At 36.4% G+C, this 26896-nt stretch overlaps 1 protein-coding gene across 1 annotated transcript; it reads right to left on the bottom strand.

Annotated features, from left to right (window-relative positions):
* Positions 1-3192: 3192 nt before the first annotated feature.
* On the bottom strand, positions 3193-25477 carry LMBRD2 (LMBR1 domain containing 2). The gene is made up of 17 exons (XM_069880103.1): positions 25249-25477; positions 24223-24302; positions 21528-21623; positions 20635-20802; positions 19123-19333; positions 17870-17944; positions 17416-17529; positions 16664-16847; positions 15957-16138; positions 15069-15202; positions 14735-14840; positions 13893-13990; positions 11859-11962; positions 10728-10774; positions 8325-8427; positions 6947-7076; positions 3193-5036 (listed from the first exon to the last, which is right to left on the bottom strand). The coding sequence occupies exons 1-17, from the start codon at positions 25420-25422 to the stop codon at positions 4976-4978; spliced, it is 2067 nt and encodes a 688-aa protein (XP_069736204.1). The 5' UTR covers positions 25423-25477; the 3' UTR covers positions 3193-4975.
* Between the last annotated feature and the right edge of the window lie 1419 nt (positions 25478-26896).

The following is a 26896-nucleotide window of genomic DNA, read 5'->3' as shown; positions in this document are numbered from 1 at the left end:
AATTCATAGGGATATGGCGAATATAACAACACTATTCTGAAGAAATACCTAAAGTTGCATATTATTATTGCATCCCAGTTACAATGAAAGCACATAAAAGCATGCTGAGGGACACATTCCAGGGCATTTTAATAGAAACAAAAAATAAATCTGACTGGGATTACCATATGACTATCAAATATAAAGCAACATAATCAACAACAGTAACTGATGTATTAGAAAGGGATCTAGTTCAAGGTGCTTTTTTTTTTTTTTGCTAGGAATGCTGGGTTTCTGTTACCATAATCAAATGGTGTAGGAGTGTCTCAGCTTCAGATTAGACTGCTTAATTAGAGGCACAGCTAGTATTTGAGAACTGCCACCAAGCAATACATATTCCTGCAGAGTCCATTAGGAAAAAGGAATGTCAAAGTTTCAGAAAGTTTACAAGATTCATAAATAAGTTGCTCTGAAAAAAATAACCATTTTCTGAATTTTTAAGAAAAAATTAAAACTAGGAGACACCGTAAGTAGTGTTTCTGTTAATAATTAAGATGAATTAATAGGTTAGATTTCTTTAAGATTACTCATAAAAAGTTTTCCTTCATAAAGTGATCTCTGTTTGGTATTGAAATGCAAAAGATTTCAAGTAACTCATATAGCAAGTAATTACAGCAATAACAAAAGCTTGAACAAAATACTGAATTTTTCACATAACATTTACAGTATCCCAAGATAAATTTAATAAAATACAAATTACCATAATTACAGGAAATCTGAGTAATCACTGTTTTAATACTTCATTTGTAAAAATCATTGTCATGGTTATATTTTCAAATAGAAAGAATAAATATTTAAAAGATAGCAGCCTTCCACCATCCCCATTAATACTGTTAAGCACAATTTATTTAAAAAAGTGATTGACTGCAAAGTAAATGCAGATTATATACCACAATTCTTCCAGTAGTGTAAGTTACAGTAGTAAAAGTTTGATGTTACTTAACACATTGTAAATAATAAAATATATCACAGTTTGCCCAAAGTGTCACTATTAGCACAGACTAGAAGTTGCATATCCTCTATCTTCCCTCATAAGAAGACTCCCTCACTTAACTTCATAGCTAAGAGCTGCACTTTTCCTACAGCACAGAGCATCCATGATCCTACGATTTTCCAGTATGGATATCAGAATATACGTATTCTTAAACACCTGGGAAAAAACAGAACTACAAATCTAGTAGGAGCAGTAAGTTTGACTGGAGCTTTTTGCTATTCATACTTCTTAAGAACTCCAGCACTAATACCACTATTAAAGTAGTTACTGTCTTCATCCCTAAAGTTCATTACAACTAGCACAGATTCTTTTCACTGCTTTAAACTTTGACATGAAGATTTCAAACTTCTGTTCTTAACTTGTTTGGTTTTGGGGGAGTTTGGGGTTTTTTTTGCTGTTCACAGTTGAAGAGGAAACTGCAGAAATGATGATGAGATGGAAGCATACCCTAACTGCTCAGTAATTTAGAAAGCAAAATAATACAGAAATTCGTAATTTATATTCTTCGGCTGCAAAGAGATGTGACAATACATGGACAGAATAAATACACCAACATTCAGCTCCCAAAAGCATAGTTTGCAAGGCAGTTATATTTTAAATCACCTCATCTAAAGCATCAAATGTGATGTAAGAACACCATTAGCCTGAAGTACAGTCACTGCTTAAACATATCAAAGCTAGATAGGACTAGAGCTATAGCAGCAAAGAACTCATTGAGAGTTGCCACAATCTTGCTGGGAATCACAGACAGTTTGCGTTGGAAGAGACCTGTAAAAGACATCTAGTCCAACCCTTCTGCAGTAAGCAGGGATGTCTTCAACTGCATCAGGCTGCTCAGAGCCCCATCCAACCTCATCTTGAATGTTTCCAGGGATGGGGCATCTACAACATCTCCGGCATAGGGTAAACCCTTGGGCACGTAGCCCCCAGGCAAGTTCTGGATCATTTTTTAATAGCAGTAACCAAACTACTAGTGTAAGAGTAGCTTAAGTACACAGTAAATAATGTGTGAGCATATCCCTTATTTCTACAATGTTCTTTTACAGTTGTACTCTACATTTCTTTGTCAAAAGTCTTTCAGATTTAGTCTTACAAATTCATAATCACTTTTCAAAGCACACTTTAGATTAATTGGCCTACAAATTGCACATACTTAGAGTAAGAGTAACACTATGGTTGATCAACAAGGAACCCTATGGATGAAACATGACTTCAATTATCATCTACTTAAAGACTGAGCATACAGGCAGCACAGGACACTGGGCATCTCTAAGCGCGATCCAGAGAACTCTTGAGCAATTTTCAGATCTCTAATTCCCCTGCTTTCAAAAATTAGGCATTGTTTACTCCATTACTTCACTGCAACTTCAAGATCAGTGGATCCCCACCTCAATGAGCTCAGAATTTCCACGTTAGCAACTGAAAGCCATTAATTTCTACAGTGAACTCCTCAAATTACTCTATCTCAATGAAAGCTGCACAGAGGACTTATGCCAGGCACTAGATAGTTTTTCAATTTAAAATTCTGACCAAGTTTCCACTGAAATTTTCATTTTTTAGCCATTCCACTGGTTTCTGAGGTGAAAAAACAGGCCCCAAGAAGGCTCAATCCAACTCTCTGAAGTCAGTAGACACTACGTAAGGATACTTCACAAACATTCAGAAAAACAAACTTTCCTTCTATAATTTTCCCATTAGCAATGAATTAGATCCCTTTGCAGTGACATTTCAGGAGTTAAACAAAGATCTCAACACTTAGCAAAAGATATTTACAAATAAACTTTTGGGCAATTACATGAGAAAATAAAAATTTTAAAAATAGAAATATTAAGTCTAAGAACGTTCACATAAAGGAATGTCCAAGAACATACAGAACCTCTTTCACAGATGGCTGAATTCAAGATAGCATTTCTAAGCAGATCTAAAATAAATTAAATAAGTGCTAACATAAAGTTGCTAAAGAATAAAATAATAAAGTTACTGGAATAAAGAGTCTCATTTTCTCAACTTCCAGTCCTTAACACAGCCATAAGATTTTGACCAAGCTCTACACAAAATACCCAAAGTAAAAACGTGCCTTGTTGCAGGTAATCTGGAAATTGCATGAGCTTGCATGGCTGCTGTTCAGTGTATTCACCTAAGAACAGAACTGACAATCATTTTATGTCTGTCAATTTATTAATATAATTATTTCTATACAAATAGAGTATTTTTTCTCCTTCAGAGTAACAATTCATTTTTAAAGCAGGCAGATCAATATATTAAAAATACAACTACTGTTAGTATACACAATGTACTAAATCACAGGAGGTAGAATTAGATCCCCATTAACAATTACTTCAGAAAAAAAAAAGACTACGCTAAAAAATTAGTAGAACATCCCGTTGATGAAGACTTGCTTTTTAGGGTAACTCATTCCTAGCTGCTTCAAGGGATGTCTGGTTTTTTTTAATGGTAAAGACTATTACACGAAGATGTTCTCTTTCAGTTTTCAACGTAACTTTGTGATAAGCACATAACAAAAAAAATTCCAAGTGGTAAAGGCTTAAAACAGACTGCAATAAAGTAACATTTTAAATTAATCAAATTTTCAAAGATATCATGAATTTGACCACATCTTTTACCTTATGATTACATTTAAGAACTCACTCAGCTAGCTACAGTTTGTTAATATACCTACATCAATGAAATTAATGTGAAGCTTTTTTACACTGTTAATAATTGGCATTTCTGAATGGCATTCAAATGAATAAGTATTATTCTTTTTGCAACAACTTAATGCAAAATACAGGCACCATAAAAACAGATATATAATGCAATCAGGGCATTTGGGACATTAGAAGTGTTTCGTTATCTAGTCATGCTATGTATTTCCCTTCTTTTAAAGAAATAGTCTACAGATTGAAGCCGTGCCTGAGGTGCGTGCAAATTATAACGTTTCAGCATTTACCTCAATTTTCACATTGTGTCTTTTACAGTTACAGAACCATTAATGTGCCAAGATTTTCACAGAATCATAGAATCACTAGGTTGGAAAGGACCCACTGGATCATTGAGTCCAACCATTCCTATCAATCACTAAACTGTGCCCCTCAGCACCTCACCCACCTGTCTTTCAAACACCCCCAGGGAAGGTGACTCAACCACCTCCCTAAACCATTTTAAACCATTACAACTGTAAAAATCTTAAGCAGGCATTATATCTTTGATAATGCATTCTTGCTATTGCACATATGCTCATATGACAGTGAAACTCAGGTCCACATTCAATTTCAACTATATACACATCCTAAAATAATTTATCTGCATATAATATTTGGGAAAAAAAAATATAGCTTTTCTTGACCAATACATTTTGCTCCAAAATTTATGCAAATTTTATGAAGAATAGCCTACCATGCAATCTTTCTACTCACACAGGTCTGATCCAAAGACCACTGAAGCCAAAAGAAGCCTTAGCTTAATTTAGCAGATATTGAATTAGGCATAAATTTCAAATAGAAAAATTATGGATAGCTTTCCTATAGCAACTGATATAACTGCACTTTGGATGCATTAAGATGCTCTCACAGCACCTGTTAAATACAGAAAAAATCCTTCAAAAAAAATCCTCTTCCTAAAACTTACATTGTTACAGTTCAACATGAGCTCTAAGTATATTTATGAAGTTTACCCTCTATTAACTTAATTAATAATTATCCCCTTTTGGTTGTGATACAGAAGTCCACACTGATGCACAACAATTTCTACAACAGAAGAATTATATTCTTGTCATGAGTAGTAGTTATCATAGAGATGTATTTCCAGAATAGTTGTTCCTTCATATTCTTTTATTAAAGGAAAATGTTCTTTTCTGTTTCAGTGATATATCATAAATACAGTCTTTTCCGAACAATGAGTAGGGAATAGATTTCCACTGAATTTTCTTTAGCCTTGAGGAGCCTAGACATCATCAAATATTTTGCTTCGAGACATTGACAGGTATCTCCCACCAGGCTGGTACCTGCAGAATCAATTTTAAATACAAAAAAGAATCACAGGAAACAGTAAAATAAAGACCCATTACTGCACTCGTACTTCTTAACTCTCAATGAACCATAGGATCAGAAGTTCTATTGAATTACTATTTCCATGAGGAGTTAATAGGCAGTCACTAAATTAAACCTCATGTGACCAAGAAAAACTGGTATGAGTACTGGGAGTCTTAAAGAACTTTGTTCCCTGATACAAAGGAAAGATTTTGGTTTTGCTGAACGCGACTTTTTTCTTTAAAACAACAACAAACCCCCCTCCCCTCCAAACCTCCCTAAGCCCCCAAAACAACAGTATCCAACAATAGTTCGGGCAATTAACAGAACATCTCACTGGCTATTCCTAGAAGAAGTACACTATCAAAGATAATGAAATCAAATGGCTCTGTGAGAAAAAAAGAAGCTTCACAAATTGTTGGTCAACCATACTTTAAAAGCATTTTAAAAGCATAAATAAGCTTCAATGCAAGCACAGTTTACTTCCTCTCCATGTTACTTACAAAAACCTGAAGAGACATATAGCCCAGAACCTAGTGTCTCTATTGCTCTTATTTTCCTAGACTCTTGTAACTATTGCAGAAGCTAGTTTTAAAAATCAGTGTTAAACAGGCTATTTTTAATTGAATTCAAATTGCATATGCAATTATTCTTGATTTATTACCTCTACGAAATGAGATGCCAGTTGTTACTGTACAGCTCAACTAACCTCTGTGGCTCCACATTTTATTTTTACAGAAAAAGTTCAGAATGTTCCACTTTGCAAAGTCCATATAGGTGCCAGAATACTTCAGATATTGTACCTGAAAAACGGTTGCTCCAGAAAAATTTTATATGCATATTCCTATTTTTGTAGACTATTATCCCTTTCACAATGTACAGAAGTCAACAGCTGACAGAACTGCTAGGCTAGTTCCTCTTAAAACTCCTGGGCTTGAGAAGAACCAAATTATGAAACGTGGTGACATGAGACTATACAAGTTAGTTGTTGACACAAACTAACATTCCTGAATCAATTTGTAAAACCTGACAGTGTCATTCAAGTCACTCTTTGCATGTTTTTGAACTGACATTTATTTGTTGATGTTGTAGCTAGAAGTTGGCTGAAGGCATTTATGATTTTTTTTTTTTAATTGGATTGGGTATCCTACTTTTAGCAATAAAACTAATGTAAACTGTAACTTTTTATAAGGAAATCTGAAATTATTTATCACCAAAAGGTTCTACATCATAAATACCTAGATTAAAAAAGCACCCATAAACACATTAGTTATTTCTTAAACACGAGCAAAGCTTAGAAGTTATGCAAGACACTATTTCAAGACTGAGGAAATGTGGTGTTGCTGTCACACTCATGGAATCACAGAACTCTCTATTATAGACAGAGCTACACTGTGCAGTCTGGGACTTTTTGTTCAGTAAATTCAGATTTTAATTCACTCCAGTAGTTCCAAGATGTGATCCCCAGGTGTATTCCAGCAACTACTGGTCCCGTAATACTCACTTTTATTTCTTGCAGCCCTTTATGATGCTTTTTATGCCAGAAATATAAGCTGGCTTTCTAAAATCTTGTAGGAAATTGGAGAAAACCATACCTTGTGCATTTCCAGATGGTCCTACAGTTCTTTCATTTCTGCTTTTTCATGCAATATTTTTCAGATTATGCAAATATACAAACTTATATTCAACTTAAAAACCTTCAGGTTTCAACTGGTTTTGAAACAAATATCACACCACAGGGGAGGCAGAAAAAAAAGAGCTAGGTGAGATGACAAATTCTGTTCACAAAACTATTTTTATAAAGCCATCTGATGTAGCTGTCATAGGTCACAAGACAGAAGACATTAGTATCTTTTAATTGTAAATAACACCAAAGACTTCTCACCTTCCTGAGTCTGATTCAAGAGGGTCATCATTAATTGAGTCTGCATTAAAATCCAAAGGTTCTGCATCCTGGAGAAGTTCTATTCTGTCTCTTTCAGTCCTACCATTTGATCGGGTATACTTTGATAGTGCTGAATAGGTAAAAGGAAGAAAAGGCATTTATTTTATGAACACCTCAGGGTGTGTGGGGACATCAGACTTAGAAGACCATAATAGTAATTTGCTAGTATCTTATCCAAAGTACAAGTGATTTGGAGGAGATTCAATATTAAACCAAATCAGGCTACATTCTGAAATGTGTAGCATTTTATCTTTGTAACTACTATTTTTCTTTTTCCTTTCAAGTAGGATCAGATCTAGTTTGCAAAGACTCAAAGAAAATAAGCAGTTATACATAGATTTTACTTCTAAATCCATTGATCATCAATTTTTCTTCCCAGTTTTCCTCTAACTATGCTAGCTGGAGGGTTTATGTTTGGTTTTGTTTGTTTTTAAAGAAGCAATCTCACTAATTAATGAATAGGTTTTTTTGCAGTTCACTGTCACCTTCTCTAGGCAAATACCTAGAGCTCGTTTTGATGTTGGAATGCTACATAATCACATGGTTAACATTAAATTATAATTTCATAGAATTTCAGTTAGTCTACCACTTAAAATCTGAGTTTCCAACTTTGCAAAGAGGAGGCGGATATCTACCGGAGTTGTCTCAAATGCATGTTCAAATCTTCCCTGCTCCTCCCCATTTTTTCTTCTTTTTTTGTTTTAATTTCTTATTTCTTGTTAGCTTACAAGAGCACATAATATGTATTAAAATAATTAACACCGTGACAAATAAACTTTTTGGAAGTTTAGAGCAACCACAAACAAGCTTTTTGCTAACGTGTCATTAAATGAACATGTATACACTAGTGTGATATTTTACTGGCTTTACATTTGTTGGTCATCTACCTGGTCATTCCATTATTTCAGTTGGAAAGAGTTGACTAGCAAGTAGAGAGGTAAATTCTAAGATTTAAAACTCCCAACTTCAAGACATAGGTCAACAAAGTCTCCTTGTTGACAACTGCTACTGAAATTGCAATCTATATAATGATTTATGGCTGATAAGAGGATCTAGTAACTAGATCTATCCAGACTATCCAGACTATCTAGAATCTCCAGGTTCAACCAGCTGAAGTACTACAGACAGGAAGAAACAGCATTCTTTTTAGGTATTTCTAATGGGCAAGATGGCACTGTGTCACAAAGAAGAACATATCAGCACATCATCTAAAACAAAAAGGAATCTATTTGAAGCTACTCACACAGGCAGTGTTGTGCAGACAAGATATTAAAATAATAAACCAAAATAGAATCCCCTCAAAACCCACAAAGCTTACGTCTACTGGTATTGGTCTCTGAGAAGCTGGATTCTTTCGGGTCTGTGTGGACAGCTCTGTTTCTAGTGGAATCATCTCTATTTCCATACCGTTCCTTCCACTCCTGGAAAAAAGGCAAAAGAAGAAAACAAAGTGTGAGAAAAAAGTAACACAACAAAGGCATACATCGGATCAAGAAATATTCCAGACCTGCAACTGTGGGTCACTTTTTTTTGTCAATCACATCAGGTCATGAAAACAATACTTTGAAAATGCTCCTGTTCAGTATCTTGACACTTTAAGAATTTTTGTTTTGTTCTAAACTCAATGTACCTCCCTTCACTGAACCAGTTACTATCATAATTCTTTAGAAAAAAACCTTGCAGAAAACAGACTGCGTGTTAAATCCGTGCAAAAAGTTAACACAACTGCTCAAAGCTATGGCAAGAAACTTGCTTTTTTTTAATTTCTGCTTCCATCTAGTGGTAGAATGGTAAAATAACCACATGCAGATAGTACACAACACATATCTGTACCATGTTTACTATGCTTGTTGTTTTGTTGTGTTTATATCCTATCATGTTTTAGAATAATAATGAAATATTAAAGAAGAAAACTTCTCCTTTTATTAGAAGAAAACTTTATATGTCAATACAAATTTTTCCAATTGCTCCAATAACTTTAATATGTTTTAGATTCACACCTAGATCTCAGATTATGGAGCAGCAGGAATCGGTATTCTCAAAATACTCTGCTAATTTATGTCATACATTATAGTTCTAAGATGCAGAAGGATCAAGCACTTAATCATGATCCAGAAAAAGATAATATTAGAAACCTCCAAAGTTTCAAGAATGGATGTGCTACTCTATTTAACACAGACTCAAAATAACAGGTAACGTCTGAAATCAAGTTTGCTGATGAACTACAACTGTGGCTTAATGTCAGATCACTCCAGTTTATACTATACACATCAAGCATTTGATACTGTTTGGCTTCACTGTAAGTTCTAAAATGATGAATCATCAAATCATAGAATCACCAGGATGGAAAAGACCTTTTGGATCATTGAGTCCAACCATTCCTATTTGCCACTAAACCGTGTCCCTGAGCACCTCGCCTACCCGTCTTTTAAACACCTCCAGGGACAGTTACTCAACCACCTCCCTGGGCAGCCTCTGCTGGTGCCTGATGACCTTTTCTGTGAATTTTTTTTTCTAATATCCACTCTGGACCTCCTCTAGCACAGCATGAGGCCATTCCCCCTCATCCTATCACCTGTCACGTGGGAGAAGAGGCCAGCACCCTCCTCTCTACAACCTCCTTTCAGGTAGTTGTAGAGAGCCCTCTTCCTGTAAGGTCTCCCCTAAGCCTGCTCTTCTCCAGGCTAAACAACCCCAGTTCCCTCAGCCATTCCTCATAAGGCCTGTTCTCCAGCCCTTTCACCAGCTTCATTGCTCTTCTCTGGACACACTCCAGAGCCTCAACATCCTTCTTGTGGTGAGGGGCCCAGGACTGAACACAGGATTCGAGGTGCGGTCTCACCAGTGCAAAGTGAGACGAGGGGGAGAGGATCAGAAGAAAGGTCTATGCACTATTGGCTGTCATCTAGAACAGAAACATCCCTGAGCTTGAAAAGCAACAGGTTTTTAGTCCCAATATTATATTGCCTTTCTGCAGACAGAATTTTTCCCCTGGCCAGTTCATTTTTTCCATGCATCTTTTCAATTTTTCCCCTTGTTTGTGTATTTCTAAACTAAATTCCAAATGTTATAAATTGATGAAAACCTAAAGCTATACATAATGGAAGCTGCTTAAAATTAAGCTGCCTGGATTGCTGTTTATTCAGATCGAGTACCTCCACAGATTTTTTTCAATTCAATATGTATTCAAAGGATTACTTGAATCAAACATTCTGTTTATTACTCAGTGGTAATCTTAAATGTAATTTCCTCTCTGGACTAAAAACTTACTTTTCAATGAACACACAAAGCAACAGGTAAGTTTGGCAGGAGCATACAGTCCCCATTTCAGAGAATACTCCAACACTGCAACTGTGGTTATTTCAAACAAAGCAGTATCAACAGAAGACACTGGTAAGAAGTCACTTCAGATTATTCTGCATCTTAGAAATCAGGACCTTTTGCTAATGCTTGTTAGAAATACTCGTATACACAGTTCCCACAGCACACGTAGTAATGCAAACGTTCTAACAGTGTGACCACTATCGCCCTCTTATGGTTTAAAATCAAAATGTACATTTTTCCACCCTCAGCCAAGACTATTCTGCAAGGTTAAACTGGTTCTACCTATTATATGGGACATTTTTTTTTGTGAAGTAGATTGTACTGAATTAAATAGTAACTGCAAATCCTCAGATAATGTATTATATTAATATTATAATTAGTTAAAAGATTCTCATACCCTTCTTCTGTTTTCACCTTCTTCCTGCCTTTGTCGTTTTCTTTTCTCTATAAATAAAAAAATAATTTACTCAAGAACTGTGGGAGTTTCCAAAGCTAGCTCAAATATGTCAATGAAGCGAGAGTGGTCCTGGGAGAAGGACGCTGTTAGGCTTGACAAAACAAAACTGTGGTATGAGAAAGCAAGAATTCAGTACACACAAGGAAGTGCATAGAGCATTGTGACATTGTTTAGTTAAGTGTTTCAAAATACCTAATCCCCAGCTTTTGCCTTGCCTGTTGACAGCAGTAATAAATTATCAAAACATTACCTTAAGTTAGCAGTAAACAGGTGCATAATCAGCACATAATCTGTTAGTTGTTTGGTTTACAGGTATATGCTAACAATTCTGACTGGACGTAAGTTTTAGAGTTATTACATGATTTGTATCCAGAAGAATACAAAAGGAGTGGGGCTCAGAATAAAGTTGTCTCACTCTGCATCCCAGAATGAGTCCGTGAACTTTCAAGATGCAACAAAGAACCACAACAGCTTTTAACAAATTTCAAGAAATGTTTTCAATAAAAATTAACGTAAAAACAATTAAAAACCTCTCCAACAGAGAGGTTTTTACAGATAATTACAGCTCTAAGGAACAGCATGCTTTGCACAATAAAACACAGCAGTCAACTGAAACAGCAAAAAGTCCTAAAGGAAATTACAGAATTTGGGAAGCTCAATCAACATGTGTACACAAATAAACATTAAAGTGAATTTGTTGATGATAAAAACAACTTAAGTATTAACTATCCTTTATGACAGATTACAGAAGCACCTGTTGGAATACTACCAGACAGAAACAACTTCAGAGGAGTACCACTTAAAGGAACTGCAAAATATTTAGAAACATCTAAAATTCAAATACTGGGTGAGTAAAGGTGATACTTCACTTTAGATGTCAACAAAGTCAAGCGCTATTTATATTGCAACCACAACGCTCTAAGTCTATTGCACTGTGTGCAGGAGGATGCCTCCGTACAGTTTTCAAAATATTGACAAGCTATATGCTTCATTTTTTGAGCAACACTTTAGACAAGTTTAATACAACATATTATATTTTCTACGAAGAGTAGACTAGAGGACCTAGCTTACCTCTTCTGATTAGCTCTTTTCCTTCATCAATCAAATCAGAGGTCATTTCGCTATCCCCCATGAACTGCTGGAATCCCAAAAGATTCAGACAACGTGTTCCTAAGCTGGTAAAAGCAGAAGGAGTAGCAATTCCCTTAGTAAATCTACAATGAGTAATTTAGACTACACTGCAAAACGTAAAATGAATTATTTATAAATGTATGGACAATTAAAGTAAAAAAAAATGTAGAAGAAAAGACAGATCATTATACTAGCAGAGAAATCAGAAAATTCAGAACAGTGACGCATTCAACCGAAAGCGATGAAATAATGCTATTCAAACAGTGAGACAAAATTGTTTATAGTCTAAAAATAGTGGAAACTATTTAAGACAATTGCTTGAAATGTTCTCATATATAAGAGAATTTATACCTATGCTATGTCCTTGATTATTCTTTGTCAGAAAACAATTACTATCCAAATTCTGCCTATTTTGATTTCAAACAGTAATAACATAGATAAGACACCCTCATCTCAAGAGAAATGTGTGGCATACTCTTCAGCTGTAACAATGCTGGCTGCCATTGCAGCGGTCAGATAACAAGCTTGCTTTATCTTTTTAAGCTTGTCCTGGAACTAGATAGCATGAAACCACTTTCACCTTTTCAACTTCACTCCAGAGAACCCAACTGCTGGTTTTGCCATTGTATTCGTCTCTCCAGATTGGGGCAACAATATCATGTTCAAAGTTGGCTTCACTGTATATTTACACTGAAAACGTTTTTTCCTATACTATCTGAACTTTAAGACTACTGTACTAAGCAAGGAAGACGGCCTTCCTTGAAAAGATTTTAATTAAACATTGAGTTTTGCATGTATTTAAATTATTAAAGGACACTGAAGTTCATACAAAGTAACTTCCTCTCCTTGAGTTTCTTTTCTTCCATTTCAACCTGGCATTCAAGACCCAGGATCATTGTGGACAAGAAGTCACATGAATTATTTTTTATCATTAGCTTTCCTGCTTGCTTTTCATGGGGCTTTTTTTTGGCTCCCCCAACATTTTTGTCACCTAACCTAAAGGTAAGCAGGGAAAACCTAGGACTGAGTCCTCGTTGTCTTACTATCTATGGATACACACAGGGTATTAAGGGACATTCAAGGTGTGTAGCTACATTCTACGTGACTCAAAACATTGTGTCTGACTGAATGGTAATGCAAAACTCAAGAACTGAATATAAATGTAGCCAAGAAACGTCAGTCTGAAGGTATCTCATCCCTTACAATGGTTAAAAGCACACATTTTGAAACACAAGGATAAAGCAGGCATATAACACTACTGTCTGCAATTACCTTTACAGCCTTAAAAAATGTGGTTTAGAGAAACAAGATCAAACTATTTATACCACTATGCTTTCAAACTGAAGTCTGGTAATGGTTCAGAAATTTGTTATGAGTCTATTAGAAATTTCAGAACAGAACAAAGAATCATAGAATGGTTTGAGTTGGAAGGGACTTGTAAAGGTCACCTAATCCTACCACTGTAACAGTGAGCAGGGACATCCTCAATTAGATTTCACAGGGCTGTGAGCAAGCTGTGAAACTTGGCCTTGAATGTTTCCAGAAACAAAGCATCTACCACCCCTCTGGGCAACCTGCTCAGTGTTTCACCACCCTCACTGTCTGATACCAATATCCAGACTGAATCAACCCTCTTTCAATTTAAAACCATTCCCCCTTCTGCTATTGCAACAGACCCTGCTAAAATGCGTGTCCATATCTTTCTTATAAACCTCCTCTAAGTACTGAAAAATCAGATCTCAAAATCTAGGAATGAAGTTTAACAGGGACACCCCCTCTCCGAGCTCTGTTACGAGTTAATACAGTTGATATTCTTAAAATTTACATATTTAACATATATAAATAGCAATGTATTGGTTTAAGTTTTGCATTTTCATTAACATCTCACAACTCAACTGCTGGAAGAAGTCAATCTCTTCCCGACTGCTGAAACTAGTACCATTAATGTGAAGAAACACCTTGTAAATTACTTACCTAAAGTATGTGGCAATACAGAGAATGACAACAAGCATTGGGTAGTATATATAGAATCCATCTGCAATGAAGGACAGCACTCTCATAGATCCCATTATCTGAAAAAAAAAATCCATAAGAACAAGCTCTAATCCAGTATATTCTATGTCTATACACAAAGACTGCACCATCTTACTGTTTTCAGCCCACAACAGACAATCACACAATCCTTTACAGTTACTAAAACACAATTAAGTACTACCATCACATATCTGACTCAGTTTACCCAGAACGCCCTGATACAAAGGCCACTTCTAACGGTGTATCCCACTTTGATGTTTCTAAGATGCTAGATCATCTTGTCATGCCTAATCCAAAACCAGTTTAAGTCTGGTTAGTCTTTCCATCTGCTACGAAAGTAGTCTCTGGACAACACTAAGAATCTACCTGCTAACAACAAAGATGAGAGATGTACCTTGTGGCCCAACAGAAATCAGTTATTCAGTAGAACCAAACTCACTGCTTTTCAGTGGCAAGTTAGGTTTGCTCCAAATGGATAAAGATGTCCCATACACTAATGACAGTGGAAGACAAAGGTATTAGGAAGTGAAGAGCAGTCTGAACTCTTCAGCATACTTCATTTTCTTAGGATAGAGACCGAAACTGAAAAACTGAGCTATTGATGACTTCTAGCAATCTAGCTAGCAATCTAATATTATCAAACTCTTTGTCTGTGTTTCTACCTTGTTTAATACTAGTGAAAAGATTTGAATATCTGGATCTTATTGTAAGAAGTATTTAAAAATATTTTACCTATTCTCCAAACCTTACCAAAGCCTCAAACCCACATTGTTTGTACTTACAGATGTATAAGCAGTTGGCTGAGTTTTTTGGTGAGAGATTGTTGCATCCATATGGGTCAAGCCCAAAAAGTTCAAGCATAATGGTGGAGTAAGACGGCAAAATAACCTACAAGGTTATGCAAGGGACAACAGCATTGAAAACAATTTATTGCACTACAAATTTATTGAACTACAAACATTAAGAATATATATATTACAGAATAATAACATACAGCTCATTAGGATTTAAACCCATGATTATAAATAAAAGAATATGAATGAAACATGAATATGAATGGACATTCTCAGTTCACTACTTGACAGAAAAACTGCAAAATATATGCCTCATACTCACATGCCACTGAAAAGGAGACTGTAGGCATCTGTCTGATGATGTGAAGCTAAGTAATAATAGTTAAATACACGTATCCTGAAGACAGTAGAGTAAACACAGATGCTTAGGAAAAAGATGGTAAGGAAACAGGCCATCTGGGGGAAAAACAAAAGTTGTTTAAATCTAGAACTCCCTTAAGAGTTATAATGCATTCAGGACATACTTGTGCATGAAACAGGTTGACTGCAGGCTCATTTTTCATTTTGATATGGGACAATAACAGCAGATCTGAGAAGAATTTCACAATGTTTTTTAACTCACTGAAATTGAGAATGATACCTGTAACATTCTGCACTTCATATAAGCTAACATAACTGACCCTAGGAACATTTATTTCACTTCCTTTTGTTTTGCAAATGAAATTGCTGTAATTGCCTTGATAATTACTATGACTGATTTTACATTTCTCCCCACAAGAACTGATAAAAACAAGTGCTTCCAACTCAACCTATTTTGCTAGTATACTGGAATTTTTCAGCTCAGTTCCTTTAGAGATAAATTTGTGCATATATATGCTAGCTATGCCTGTGACTGGATTTCTGGTCAGCAGCAAATTTTTGTTTATGAAAGAGAGGTCACACATGGTTAATCAAACATGAAGTCTGAACACCAAAGCTAAGGTTTCACAAATCACTCTACACATGATATTCAGCTCAACTGGTCACACTTTCACTTTATATTGCAACATTGTAGTAAGTGGCAAAAGCAGACTCCCTCCACAAAAACAAAGTTTGGTATTGTGTACATTAAAGACTTATTTGATACTTATTTTTAAATCAGCATGGTCTACTACCACCGTAACAACAGCTTACCTGAAAAGACTTTTTTCAGTGATTATCTCAAACTTACCTCTATGTATATATAATTATATGTCTTTTCTGCCAGCTGTATGAAAACTGCAAATAGCGATAAAACCGGCCTTGTGCTGAAAAATGTGCACTCTGACCACACAACAATTACAGAGAACGTGGCTAGAACAACTGCAAGCACCCTGTAAAACCACGGTCGTAGAAGACACTCCCAGTACCACTCTAAAAAAAAAAACAAAACACACACACATCCAGAATGGGTTATGAAAATGACACAACTAGAAACGGTAACTCCCTCACAAAAAGGCTGATATGAACTTCTGGCATACACACCCTTAACTGGAATCTGTGGGGTCATACACTTTATTTCAGTGCTTTTCCAATGCCTACAGGTCTCACTCAGTTCAAAGGAATCACATGCACAACTTGCAAAAACTGTGTGGGATTTGGGAGGCAGATTTTGCAAAGAGATTTGGAGGAGAGGGGCCTAGGTGCCTTCTTACAAGGCTTCAAGGTTCACTGTTGCTATTATAACATGTGACTGCCATTAAATTTGTAAAAAAATTTAGCTTATTGTCAAGAGCATAAATCAATAGCTGATAACTATTCCACTACATAAATGCAGTAAGATGTACACCTGCTTCCCTCTACCGTAACTGAACATTTTATATAAAACAATTGGCTCTTTGTACAAAATGATACCATTTTACTCCTTTACATATTCAAAATCTGCATGATAACACTTACCAACAGTTGGTGTGTAGAAATATTGAATAATTTTATTCTCTGGTTCCTGGGAATGAAAGGTATGAACAAACTGTCGTGTTGCACTGGTTTCATTTTTTGCCACATCTTCTAGGTAAAACGCCTGTTCTAAAAGAATTTGCCATTGGACCTGTGTACGACGATGCCTCTGTACTGAATAGATTACCTATAATAAATTCCAAGAAATTATGGTTAGATCATGCTTGTTTCAAGAAATGAGAGAAAAGCCTTGCAAAATCCCTTAAAAATGTCTACATTACAGAATCTGAAAGATTAATTCTGTATACTCACAGAAGCAGTCTGGTGATTCTATGATTCAGTCAGTTAATTCTCTAAACGTATAAATCATAAGAGGACAATATAATTGATTCCCAAGTTTTGTACCTCTGTTATCACAGTCTATCTGTAGCAATAACAGCCTACTTTTTTTCAAAATACCACTTTTTTTTGCATCTTAGTGAATACCAAAGTTTAACTAGACTTTCTTCTTTAGAATGCACTTTCAAGCATTACAAGCCTTAGCCTTACTCACAGACAGTTAAAACACTGTCAAGATACAAAGCAATAAGAACATTTTTGTACACATTCAAGTATTTGATCTGGACATCACTTCCAATATTAAACTTCTATGTTTTCTTTCACTGAGAAAAGTTTCTGTAAAGTAGCAATCCCCACACCCACTACATTCAGCATTTAGTGTCATTACATAAACATTCCCTTATTTACTGACATACCTGCTTGTGAAGTTTGACCAAACTTTTTTCACTTGGATAACTGTTCTGTCTTTCATCAAAATCTTCATAATCGTCCATGTTCCTACCCATTCTTTCCTGGTACTCAGTAGGACACTGGAAGAAAAAGGGAAAATTAACTAGAAGATGAGGGAGTAGCAAGTGCACTTGGTAATTATTTGTAAATGTTTGGGGCATTTCACGCAACTGAAAAGCTCGATCTGAGCATAGATTTTTCTGTTTCTGAAATATTACATGCATCAAAATACAGCGGATAATTATATACATCATAAGAAAGCACTCCATGAAGAATTTCAACTCAAAGTCTGTCTGTTCAGAAACTCAGAAGATGTCAATTAGAGATTTTAAGTTAAGGGGAAAAGAAAATGTGCAAGTATTCAGCAGAAGCACCCCCTCCTAACCGAACAATTATGGCTGAAGATGACCAGCTTGTTACCTTTTTCAGTATTGTATCAACACATTTTCTCAAGGGGTGGTTATACTTGATACTCTCACTTACTTTACGGACTTCCTGTTGAGGAAAAAAAACAAAGCGTTGTTACATTATGTAAAATAGATTAAAAAATTTTACAGGGTCAGGTAAGAGTTCCATACCTCCCGATGAAAAAGATAACCATCAGAGCTTAAAAGCAATGTTATTAAGGGCATTGCCTAAATGCCTCTGAAACACCGACAGGCTTGGCGCATAGACCATCTCTCCAGGAAGCCCGTTACAATGTTTGACCACCACCATGGTAAAGAAATGTTTCCTCATGTCCAGTCTGAACCTCCCCTGGCACAGCTTTGAACCACTCCTATGAGTCCATCCACTGTACACCAGGAAGAAGGGATCAGCACCTCCCTCTCCAGGCATTTGGACAATATCCTTAATAATCTACTTTAACTTTTGGTCAAGTGGTCAGGTAGTTGGACTACATCATCATTGTAGGTCCCTTCTAACTGAAATATTCTATTCTGTCTGCTCTGGTCTATTCTAAGTGCTCAACTGGTAAACAAACTTCTTGTTGCTCACTTTCTAGTAAGTTTTGTAGTTATGTCCCACCAAGATGATTTTAGCAATTTCTTCAAAACGCTACTACTGAAGAATGAAGATTCTACTATTGTTTAACACTGACATATCATAGAAGTTACCACCCTACCCTACAACTCTTCAGAAGTATTACTTCCAAGCCATGGCGTCAGACCAGTGGAGCAGTCAATAGCTATTCAATGGGTGGCATTTCCACTCTATTCTTGAATTACATTAGACTCTATCGCTCACTCACAAATAACAACAAACACAGTCTCAAAAGAAACTCTTTGAAAAAAACAATGATCTATATATTCTCTTCTCAAAAGTCACATAGCATGGCCCCACAAATCCAAGTTGGAAACTCTTCTCAGGATTCCACGAATACACTGGGAGCTGAGCATAAAAGCAGACATACACAATTTGCATGAACACTAGTGAAACACTCATACTGTATATTTTCATTAGTGATCGATATTATTCACTAATGATCGATATTATTCACTAGTGATCAATATTATTCCCGAAGGGTCAATAAAACAATAAAACCAATAAATAACAGCTACTGAGCTGCCATAGCTATCAAGTTGCCAATTTCTTCACATCTGTCCAACAGATGGAAATTCACAGATAATTAACAGCAGCCTTCACTAATGTTACAGAGAAAGCTAGTTACTTACCTCCATAATATCCTCTAAATTCTCCTCTGCATCTGCTTTTTCAGTCATCAGTTTGGCAGCTTTGAAATAGGTCTTCATGAGTAGATAACCCCTCTTTGCCCCATTCCAGTGAGAACGGGGTATTTCCACCAAACCATAACCCAAAAGCAAGACAAGAAGAAAGAGACCCCATGTGTTTGCAGCAGCTATTCCAATAGTCTGTAGTTGACTCCTAAGGAAAAAAAAACAGGAGCAGAAATAAAAACTAAAACCAAACAAACAACATCGTCCTACCCACCCACAAGGAAGTAACCTTGTAGTCCTGCACTTGACGATGTTATGAAGTGCTACAGGCTTGGGGAAGAGTGGCTGGAAAGCTGCCCGGAGGAAAAAGACCTGGTGGTGTTGGTAGTGAGCCAGCAGTGTGCCAGAAATGCCAACAGTGTTCTGGCTTATATCAGGAACAGTGCAGCGAGTAGGACCACGGAAGTGATTGTCCCCCTGTACTCAGCTCTGGTGAGGCTGCACCTCAAATCCTGTGTTCAGTTTTGGGCCCCTCACTACAAGAGAGACATTGAGGTGCTGAAGCATGTCTGGAGAAGGGTAACAAAGCTGGTGAAGCATCTGAAGCACAAGTCTTATAAGGAGCACCTGCGGGAGCTGGGGTTATTTAGTTTGAAGTAAAAGAAGTTGAGTGGAGACCTTATCACTCTCTATAGCTAACTGAAGGGAGGTTGTACTGAGGTGAGTTTTGGTCACATGTAATAGGATGAGAGGAAATCGCCTCAAGTTGTGCCAGGGGAGGTTTAGGTTGGAAATCAGATATTGGGTACTGAAATGTCTTCACCAAAATGGTTGTCAAGCTTTGGAACACGTTGCCTGGGAAAGCAGCTGAATCACCATCCTTGCAGACATGCAGATGTGGTGCTCAGGGACATGTTTTATGTTCCTTTAGGAAACAACATGGACTTAGAAAATTTATTGAAAGTAAGGTCAAAACATGCTAGTGGAAGTCACTATAAGCAATAGACTCAGAGCCCAGGGTTTGTATTCAGAAGTTCAAAGTAACTAGGCACTACATGAAAGTGTTTACTACTGTGTCCAGTATAGAAGAACACTAGAAATGTTACAAATACCATTATTTTAACCTATCTTATGGCTTTTACATAGAATCTACAGAAGACAGAAGCACTACACAGGAAATACACAGACTTTTTGAAAGGCATTGTTTTGAAAACACAGAAAGTTCCTGTGCCAACTTTGCAAATGCATTTGTAAAGAGAAAAAAACCAAACACATTACAAACATAAGAGAATTCCTCTGCCCTACATTCCAAAACCAGAAAAACAAAAGAAATCTCTATGGAGAGTGAAAAATCCCTTTTCATAAAAAGGTTATCAAACTTTCTAACTGTCTAACAAAAATCAGATCAATTAATACTCTTTTTTAAAGAATACCCATTTCATGTACAGAAGAGATTACCTGTTACAACCTCTTAAGAACTCATGCAAGTGCTTACGACATTATACTTACCACTGTAAATTGAAGTTTGGGTTTACAGCCACATATATTAAAAATGCTCCAAAAATCAGCAAGTAGGTGCCGTAGTAGATTGCATTCTCAATCAATGCAGTTTTAATCTTTCCTGTAATGGAGAACCCTCCTGACCTAGCATATGACTGCATGAAAGGCAGCAGAATCCTAGGAGGAAAGCAAAACAAAACCAAACCACATCAGCCAAAAAAAATCCAAGTAGTTTGGCAGTGGCAGGTACTGAGACAGTGGTGCTTAAGCTAAAGACTCCCAGACTTCTAACAAAACTAGCTAGTTAAATGTTTTCATTAGATGTACTGGTCTAATGGCAAACCTTAAACAAGCTGCCCTTAATATGAAAAATCTGTGTTAACAGAGAACTCACTACAAACCCTGACACTCTTAGCTAAGCTACAAAAATAATTATTTGATGACAGTTTGATCAGAAACCACATATTTGGCTAAGCCAAAAGCACAGACAATTTGTTTGCTGTAGCTCCATCTATCGCTTTATATAGTATATCCAATAAAACCAAATAACTTAAATATATTACTCAAAAAATCAACCAACCTTTTAATGGTTGTTCTGTTGCCTAAACTCACTTTTTTCAGACAATCTATCCATAAACACCTCTGTGTGTAAGTTGCCCAGTTTCAACTATAAAAGCAAACCAAGAGTAAAAGGCTGCCACCTGAAAAGGAGTTAAAAAAATGTATGCTCTATTTAGTACAGTATTTACTGGAGAAGTTCCACTGCTGGCACATAACACATTATTAGGTAGCTTTGGGGCATAGTGATACATTCTTGAAGAGTATATTATAACTGTTAAGATGTTACACCTAAAAATAACATCTATATCATAGTTTTTGTCATATGGTTTTCCCTTACTTACCATGTTAAAAACTGTGATGTCCAATACACAACACGCCAGAAAATTGGCATAATTCCACTAGGAATATAACTCCATGGTTTAAAACATTTTTGCTTGCTGTAACAACATAAAGAGGCTTATTGTTACTTGCAGGATCAAGAGTATAAAAACCACTTTCCGTAAATTCCCCTATCTAGAAAGATCTTTGAAAACAGCATAGAAGTAATGCACTACTATTTGAGTAAGTAGTTAATCATCAACCATGTCTAAAGAAAAGAAACCTTATCACCACTTGAAAATATTTTTCATTCTCCTCATTGCAAATAACACATCTGGACAAGACAGTTTTGTTTTCTCAGAGAGAAAAAAAAAACAAACCAAAACCAAACAGTAGTTCAAAGACTAAAGAGAAATAAGCAATTAAGGAATTTCAGGTTACAATTTTCCTTCTTAGGCTTGAAATACTTTCCTCATACAAAGAAAACATATTTCAGCAGACACAAGATGATTCAACTTCAGTTAGTGCAGCAGGATTTTAGAAAATACCCAGGGATCCCATCACCTATCTCTACTACCTAGCCTACTTAGCTTAGTTGTTTCATCTGTCACCCAGCTGGATATAGTCAGGCTTATATAAACTGTGGTTTGTCGAGTCAATGACTTTCTGACAGGCGCAGTTAGCTTCAGAAGACCAGAAAAGCTATGGGAGCCTTTTAGTAAAAAGAAAGCAAAAGAAAGTGTCCATTCACACTGAGAAGCTTCAGGTGTCTTGGTACTGAGACAATGGTGACTCAAGGGGCAATGCAGTCCATTGAGAATGCAGTATCTATTGAGAAATAATTGGTGTTTTCCAGAGCCAAACTAGTCAAGCCTGAGTTTTTATGTACACAGCTTAAATGTTTTCAAAATTATCAAATTACCACAGAATGATAGGTAGTGTGATTAAAGTTTTCAAATAAAGTTTTAAGATCTGAGTTGCACCAATACCCTATCTGTTCACTTACTAATTAAGCTGGTATTTCTATTTGATATACTCAAGTCATATACTACAGCAAAACATCCATCAGCACGTTCTGAAACTGTAAGTAAACTGAAAGGCTACTGAACAGTTTTAAAACTGTGAATTTAGCTAACTGTTTAATTAACATACGCTTTTTAAAATTAACATACATCTTACATAAAGGGTACAATGTTGTGTCAAGGTGTCTGGCATTTTGCTGTTCTTCACAGTTATACAACATCTGGATAGCAACAAAATTGAAAATACTTTGGATGTACATATCAACTGGCATCTTAAATGCTCCTAACCATTTTACAGGTAACTACACTGCATGCATCTACAAGATATGGAAATAGCCAATGGAGGCTAAAGAATGAGCAGCCATGGAAGGCATCTTCATCTACATTCCCCATATTTTAGGGATTACTTCCTTCCAGAAAACAGTGAGCACACTTCGTTAAACTCGGTAGAATATAGTAAATTTCAAAAACTCTGACTACTACATATATGCGCAATTTTAATAAGCAATTGGATATGCTGGTTATATATTAAGACAAGCCACCTAGATTAATCCATAAGGTATAAAATTAGATTTTCAGGTCTAAAGCCTTTAAGATTGTGAAGGAAAGATAACCATGCATCAATGCTTCTCCTAATACAAAATTATGGTTGCTCAAAAAGCTTAGTTCCATTGCTTCAACAACAAAACAGAATAAATCTAGCATGATATTTAAAAAAAGGAAAAAAAAAGGAATATTTAAGTAATCAGTTAGAACTACTGTACAGTTCTACAAGCTGGTGGGAGAACCCTCACAATTACAAGTCCTTGTCCTTCTGAGGAAATTAAATCTACCAGATGTCTGCTGGAAATACAACACAGTGGAGAGGAAACAGTCTAGGGGTTTGCGGAGTGTGTGGAAAATAACTTCCTGACACAGTTGGCAAGTGAGCTAAAAAAGGAAGGTGTCCTGCTGGACTTGTTTACTAACAGAGAAGGACTTGTGGGTGAAGTGATGACTGGAGGCCGTTTTGAGCACAGTGACCTTGAAAAGACGGAGTTTTTGATTCTTGGAGAAGTGTGGACTGGGGTCAGCAGAATGGCCACCTTGGACTTCCAGAGGGCCTGTTTAGGAACCTGGTTGACAAAGTCCTTTGGGAGGCAGCCCTGAAGGACAAAGAACTCCAAGAGCACTGGGCATTTTTCAAGAAGTCTTAAAGGCACAGGAACAGTCTGCCCCCAAGTATCAGAAGAAAAGCTGGCCAGGAAGAAGACTGGCCTGGCTGAACAGAGAGCTCTTGCTCACCAAGACTCAGTGTCAGGTCCTGCACTTGGGTCACAACTCCACATAAAGCTATAGACTTGTGGAAGGGTGGCTGGAAAGCTGCTTGGAGCTGACATGGAAAAGTGGTGCTCAGGGACATGCTTTAGTAGTGGACTTGGTTTACCATTCGACTTGATGATCTTAAAAAGTCTTTTCTAATGTAAATGGTTCTGTGAGTCTGTGATAAATTACTACCCACCAACAAAGATGTATTTATCCCACCACTTTCCTGTCCCTCCTATATGCTTACGATCTCCAAATGTTATATCATATAGGTAACGCTTGTTTACTAGTTTTAAAAACACAGTACATTCATATAATTTAAATTAAAAAAAAAGAAAATAATAAAATACTTTTTTTAAAAACAGTGCAAAGAAGAAAACACGTGTGATACCTTGGAGCAAGAGTAACGTAAGAGCCATTACTTTCTGCAGGGCTGGAGTTAACAGCAAGTTTGCACCGATTATATATAGTCTAAAAGACAATTAATTTTATATCAGTGAACAGATAAAACTACAATGTTTATAAGAAAATAGTAAGTCCCATTTTTAAGACATTTCCTGTACTCCAGGTTTACATTTGGGAGTAATTATACTAATAAATCCTCAAAATAACATGCAATCTGCAGGATAAGTAAGTAGAAAACCAAAAGTGGTTAGTGTTGCTTAAACAGATTAAAAAAATGTTATAAACAAATAATGACATTTTGAAGCATTTAAAATAGATTTCTTATCCGATGAGATAATTCTGGAACCTTCAGCACCGTAGGGACATGGATCTGTTAGAGGAGAGCCATGAAGATGATCACAGGGCTGGAGCACCTCCCATGCAAAGACAAGCTGAGAGAGTTCGGGTTGTTTAGCTTAGAGAACAGAAAGCTCCAGAGACTTTATAGTAGCCTTCCGGTACTTAAAAAGGGGCCTTCAGGAAAGATAGGGAGGGGCTCTTTTTCAGGGATTTCAGGGACAGGGTTAGGGGTAACAGATTTAAGCTTAAAGAGGAGAGATTTAGATTAAATACTAGGAAGAAATTTTCTACTGTGAGGGTGGTAAGGCACTGGAACAGGTTGTCAAAAGTAGTCATGGAAGCCCCATCCCTAGAGATATTCAGAGCCAGACTGGATGAGGCTTTGAGCAACCTGATCTACTGTAAGGTGTTCTTGCACATGGCACAGGGGTTGGAACTGGATGATCTTTAATGTCCCTTCCAATACAAACCATTCTATGATTCTATGAGATCAACAAAAAATACTATTATTGTAAACACAGATGCTACCACAGAAAAAGAAGTATTTAATGTAGTAAGATACTATTTGGAAAATTTATTTGCTGTTTAATATATTGTTTTTTGCAATTATGATTAAAAAGAATTACCATACACATTTTAGGCAATTAAGCAGAAAATCCCGTAAGGTTCTTACCGTGCTGACATCCAGAGGCAGTATAAATACAATAAGAAAGCAGAGATACCAAGCCAATAATGTTGCTATGATCACCAGCCTATGCTGTTTTTTGAAGTCTCCATATCGATGAAGCAGGAATAAGGCCAGAAAAAAGACAAATACTATCTCAAGACCCAAAGCTGCACCACTCATTATTGAATGTTACTGCAGTCACACAGCAAAGCTTGTTTAAGAATGCAGATCAGAACTGTAAGACAAAAAGACATTTAATTACATTAGAGACTCTGGAAGCTATTTATACGGTAAAGAGTTGTTTAACAGACATTTTTAAACATACTAATAGACTCTTCTTATTTCACACAATGAGAACTCCAATCAAATGAAGAACAAGATTTTCAGCAAGGTTCTTATAAGTCATCTGCAGTGATCAAAGTATCATGTCATTCCAATTTTGTCAAGTCTAGCAACATATTAGGATAACGCCTTTTCATCTTGTTTGATATACAGTAGGTCCAGGAGACATTTCTCTGCCCTTGAATATGACTGTAAATCTAATTTTCACATCCAGTATAAATTTCAAAAGAAATCCTATCCTGCTTTTTCATTTTTTTTTTCTTCTAGAAGAAATCCCCTAATTTGGACATGGGTTAAATGTTTAAATTACATGTGTCTGGAAAGCCAGTGAGGAACTTTTTTAATGGACTGTTGCTCAACTATTTATATAAATTCTGTATTCAAAGTTAACAGCATAAAAATGCAGTGAAGTCTATTTTACTCTACTTCTGATGTACCTTTTTCAGATTTGAAATTTCACATAATAAGAGGCAGCATGCCAGCTTCTTGCCTCTCTTCTATTTTTCTTCAGAGGAACAAAGGTCTCAAGTCATTCAATGCCATGATATATTTTTGTTTTGCTCATCCTTCTGGGTTCAGTTACTCTGGGTTACACTCCAGACTGCTAGAAATGCCTAGAAAGTTCACACATTTTCATGCAGGCATGCTATCATGCAAAAAGGACCAGTGAGCTATGCAAATCTATTAGAGAAAATTTTACAGACCTATTATATCATTAGTTAAACTGCTTCTGACCTGTATCATAAGCAGTGACTAACCACAGGCACTTCACACATTTAAGAAATAAGTTTATTGCTTTGGTCAGGCTGACTTGCTTCATAAGATTACCATTTTAGCTGATTTGATTTAACTGAAATAGTTTTTGCTATGGCTGCCCCACTGTTTTATTTTCAGTGTTTTCACTTTTCACTGGAACTTTGGATTTAGAAGAAATGCTACTACTAAATTTTCCTTTAGTTTACTTTTAAATCCCTTAAGAATTTGTAAAAGTGAACCATTTCATAGAATCATAGAACAACCAGGTTGGAAGGGACTCACCGGATCATCGAGTCCAACCATTCCTATCAAACACTAAACCATGCCCCTTAGCACCTCGTCCACCCGTGCCTTAAACACCTCCAGGGAAGGTGACTCAACCACCTCCCTGGGCAGCCTGTTCCAGTGCCCAATCACCTTTTCTGTGAAAAATTTTTTCCTAATGTCCAGCCTAAATCTCCCCTGGCAGAGCTTGAGGCCATTCCCTCTTGTCCTGTCCCCTGTCACTTGGGAGAAGAGGCCAGCTCCCTCCTCTCCACAACCTCCTTTCAGGTAC

The sequence above is a fragment of the Phaenicophaeus curvirostris genome, chromosome Z, assembly GCF_032191515.1.
Source record: "Phaenicophaeus curvirostris isolate KB17595 chromosome Z, BPBGC_Pcur_1.0, whole genome shotgun sequence".
Lineage (NCBI taxonomy): Eukaryota > Metazoa > Chordata > Aves > Cuculiformes > Cuculidae > Phaenicophaeus > Phaenicophaeus curvirostris.
This window is presented reverse-complemented; position numbering and strand designations above follow the sequence as displayed.

Bases quoted from the DNA above. Each gene is read 5' to 3' on its own strand.
- LMBRD2 (XM_069880103.1), bottom strand. From the start codon at position 25,422: ATGAGTGGTGCAGCTTTGGGTCTTGAGATAGTATTTGTCTTTTTTCTG. The intron at 17,945-19,122 runs GTAAGTAACTAG...TTTCCTCAACAG, and splicing joins ATTTAGAGGATATTATGGAG to GAAGTCCGTAAAGTAAGTGA. The intron at 13,991-14,734 runs GTAAGTACAAAC...TTTTTTTTTCAG, and splicing joins AGCCAACTGCTTATACATCT to ATAATGGGATCTATGAGAGT.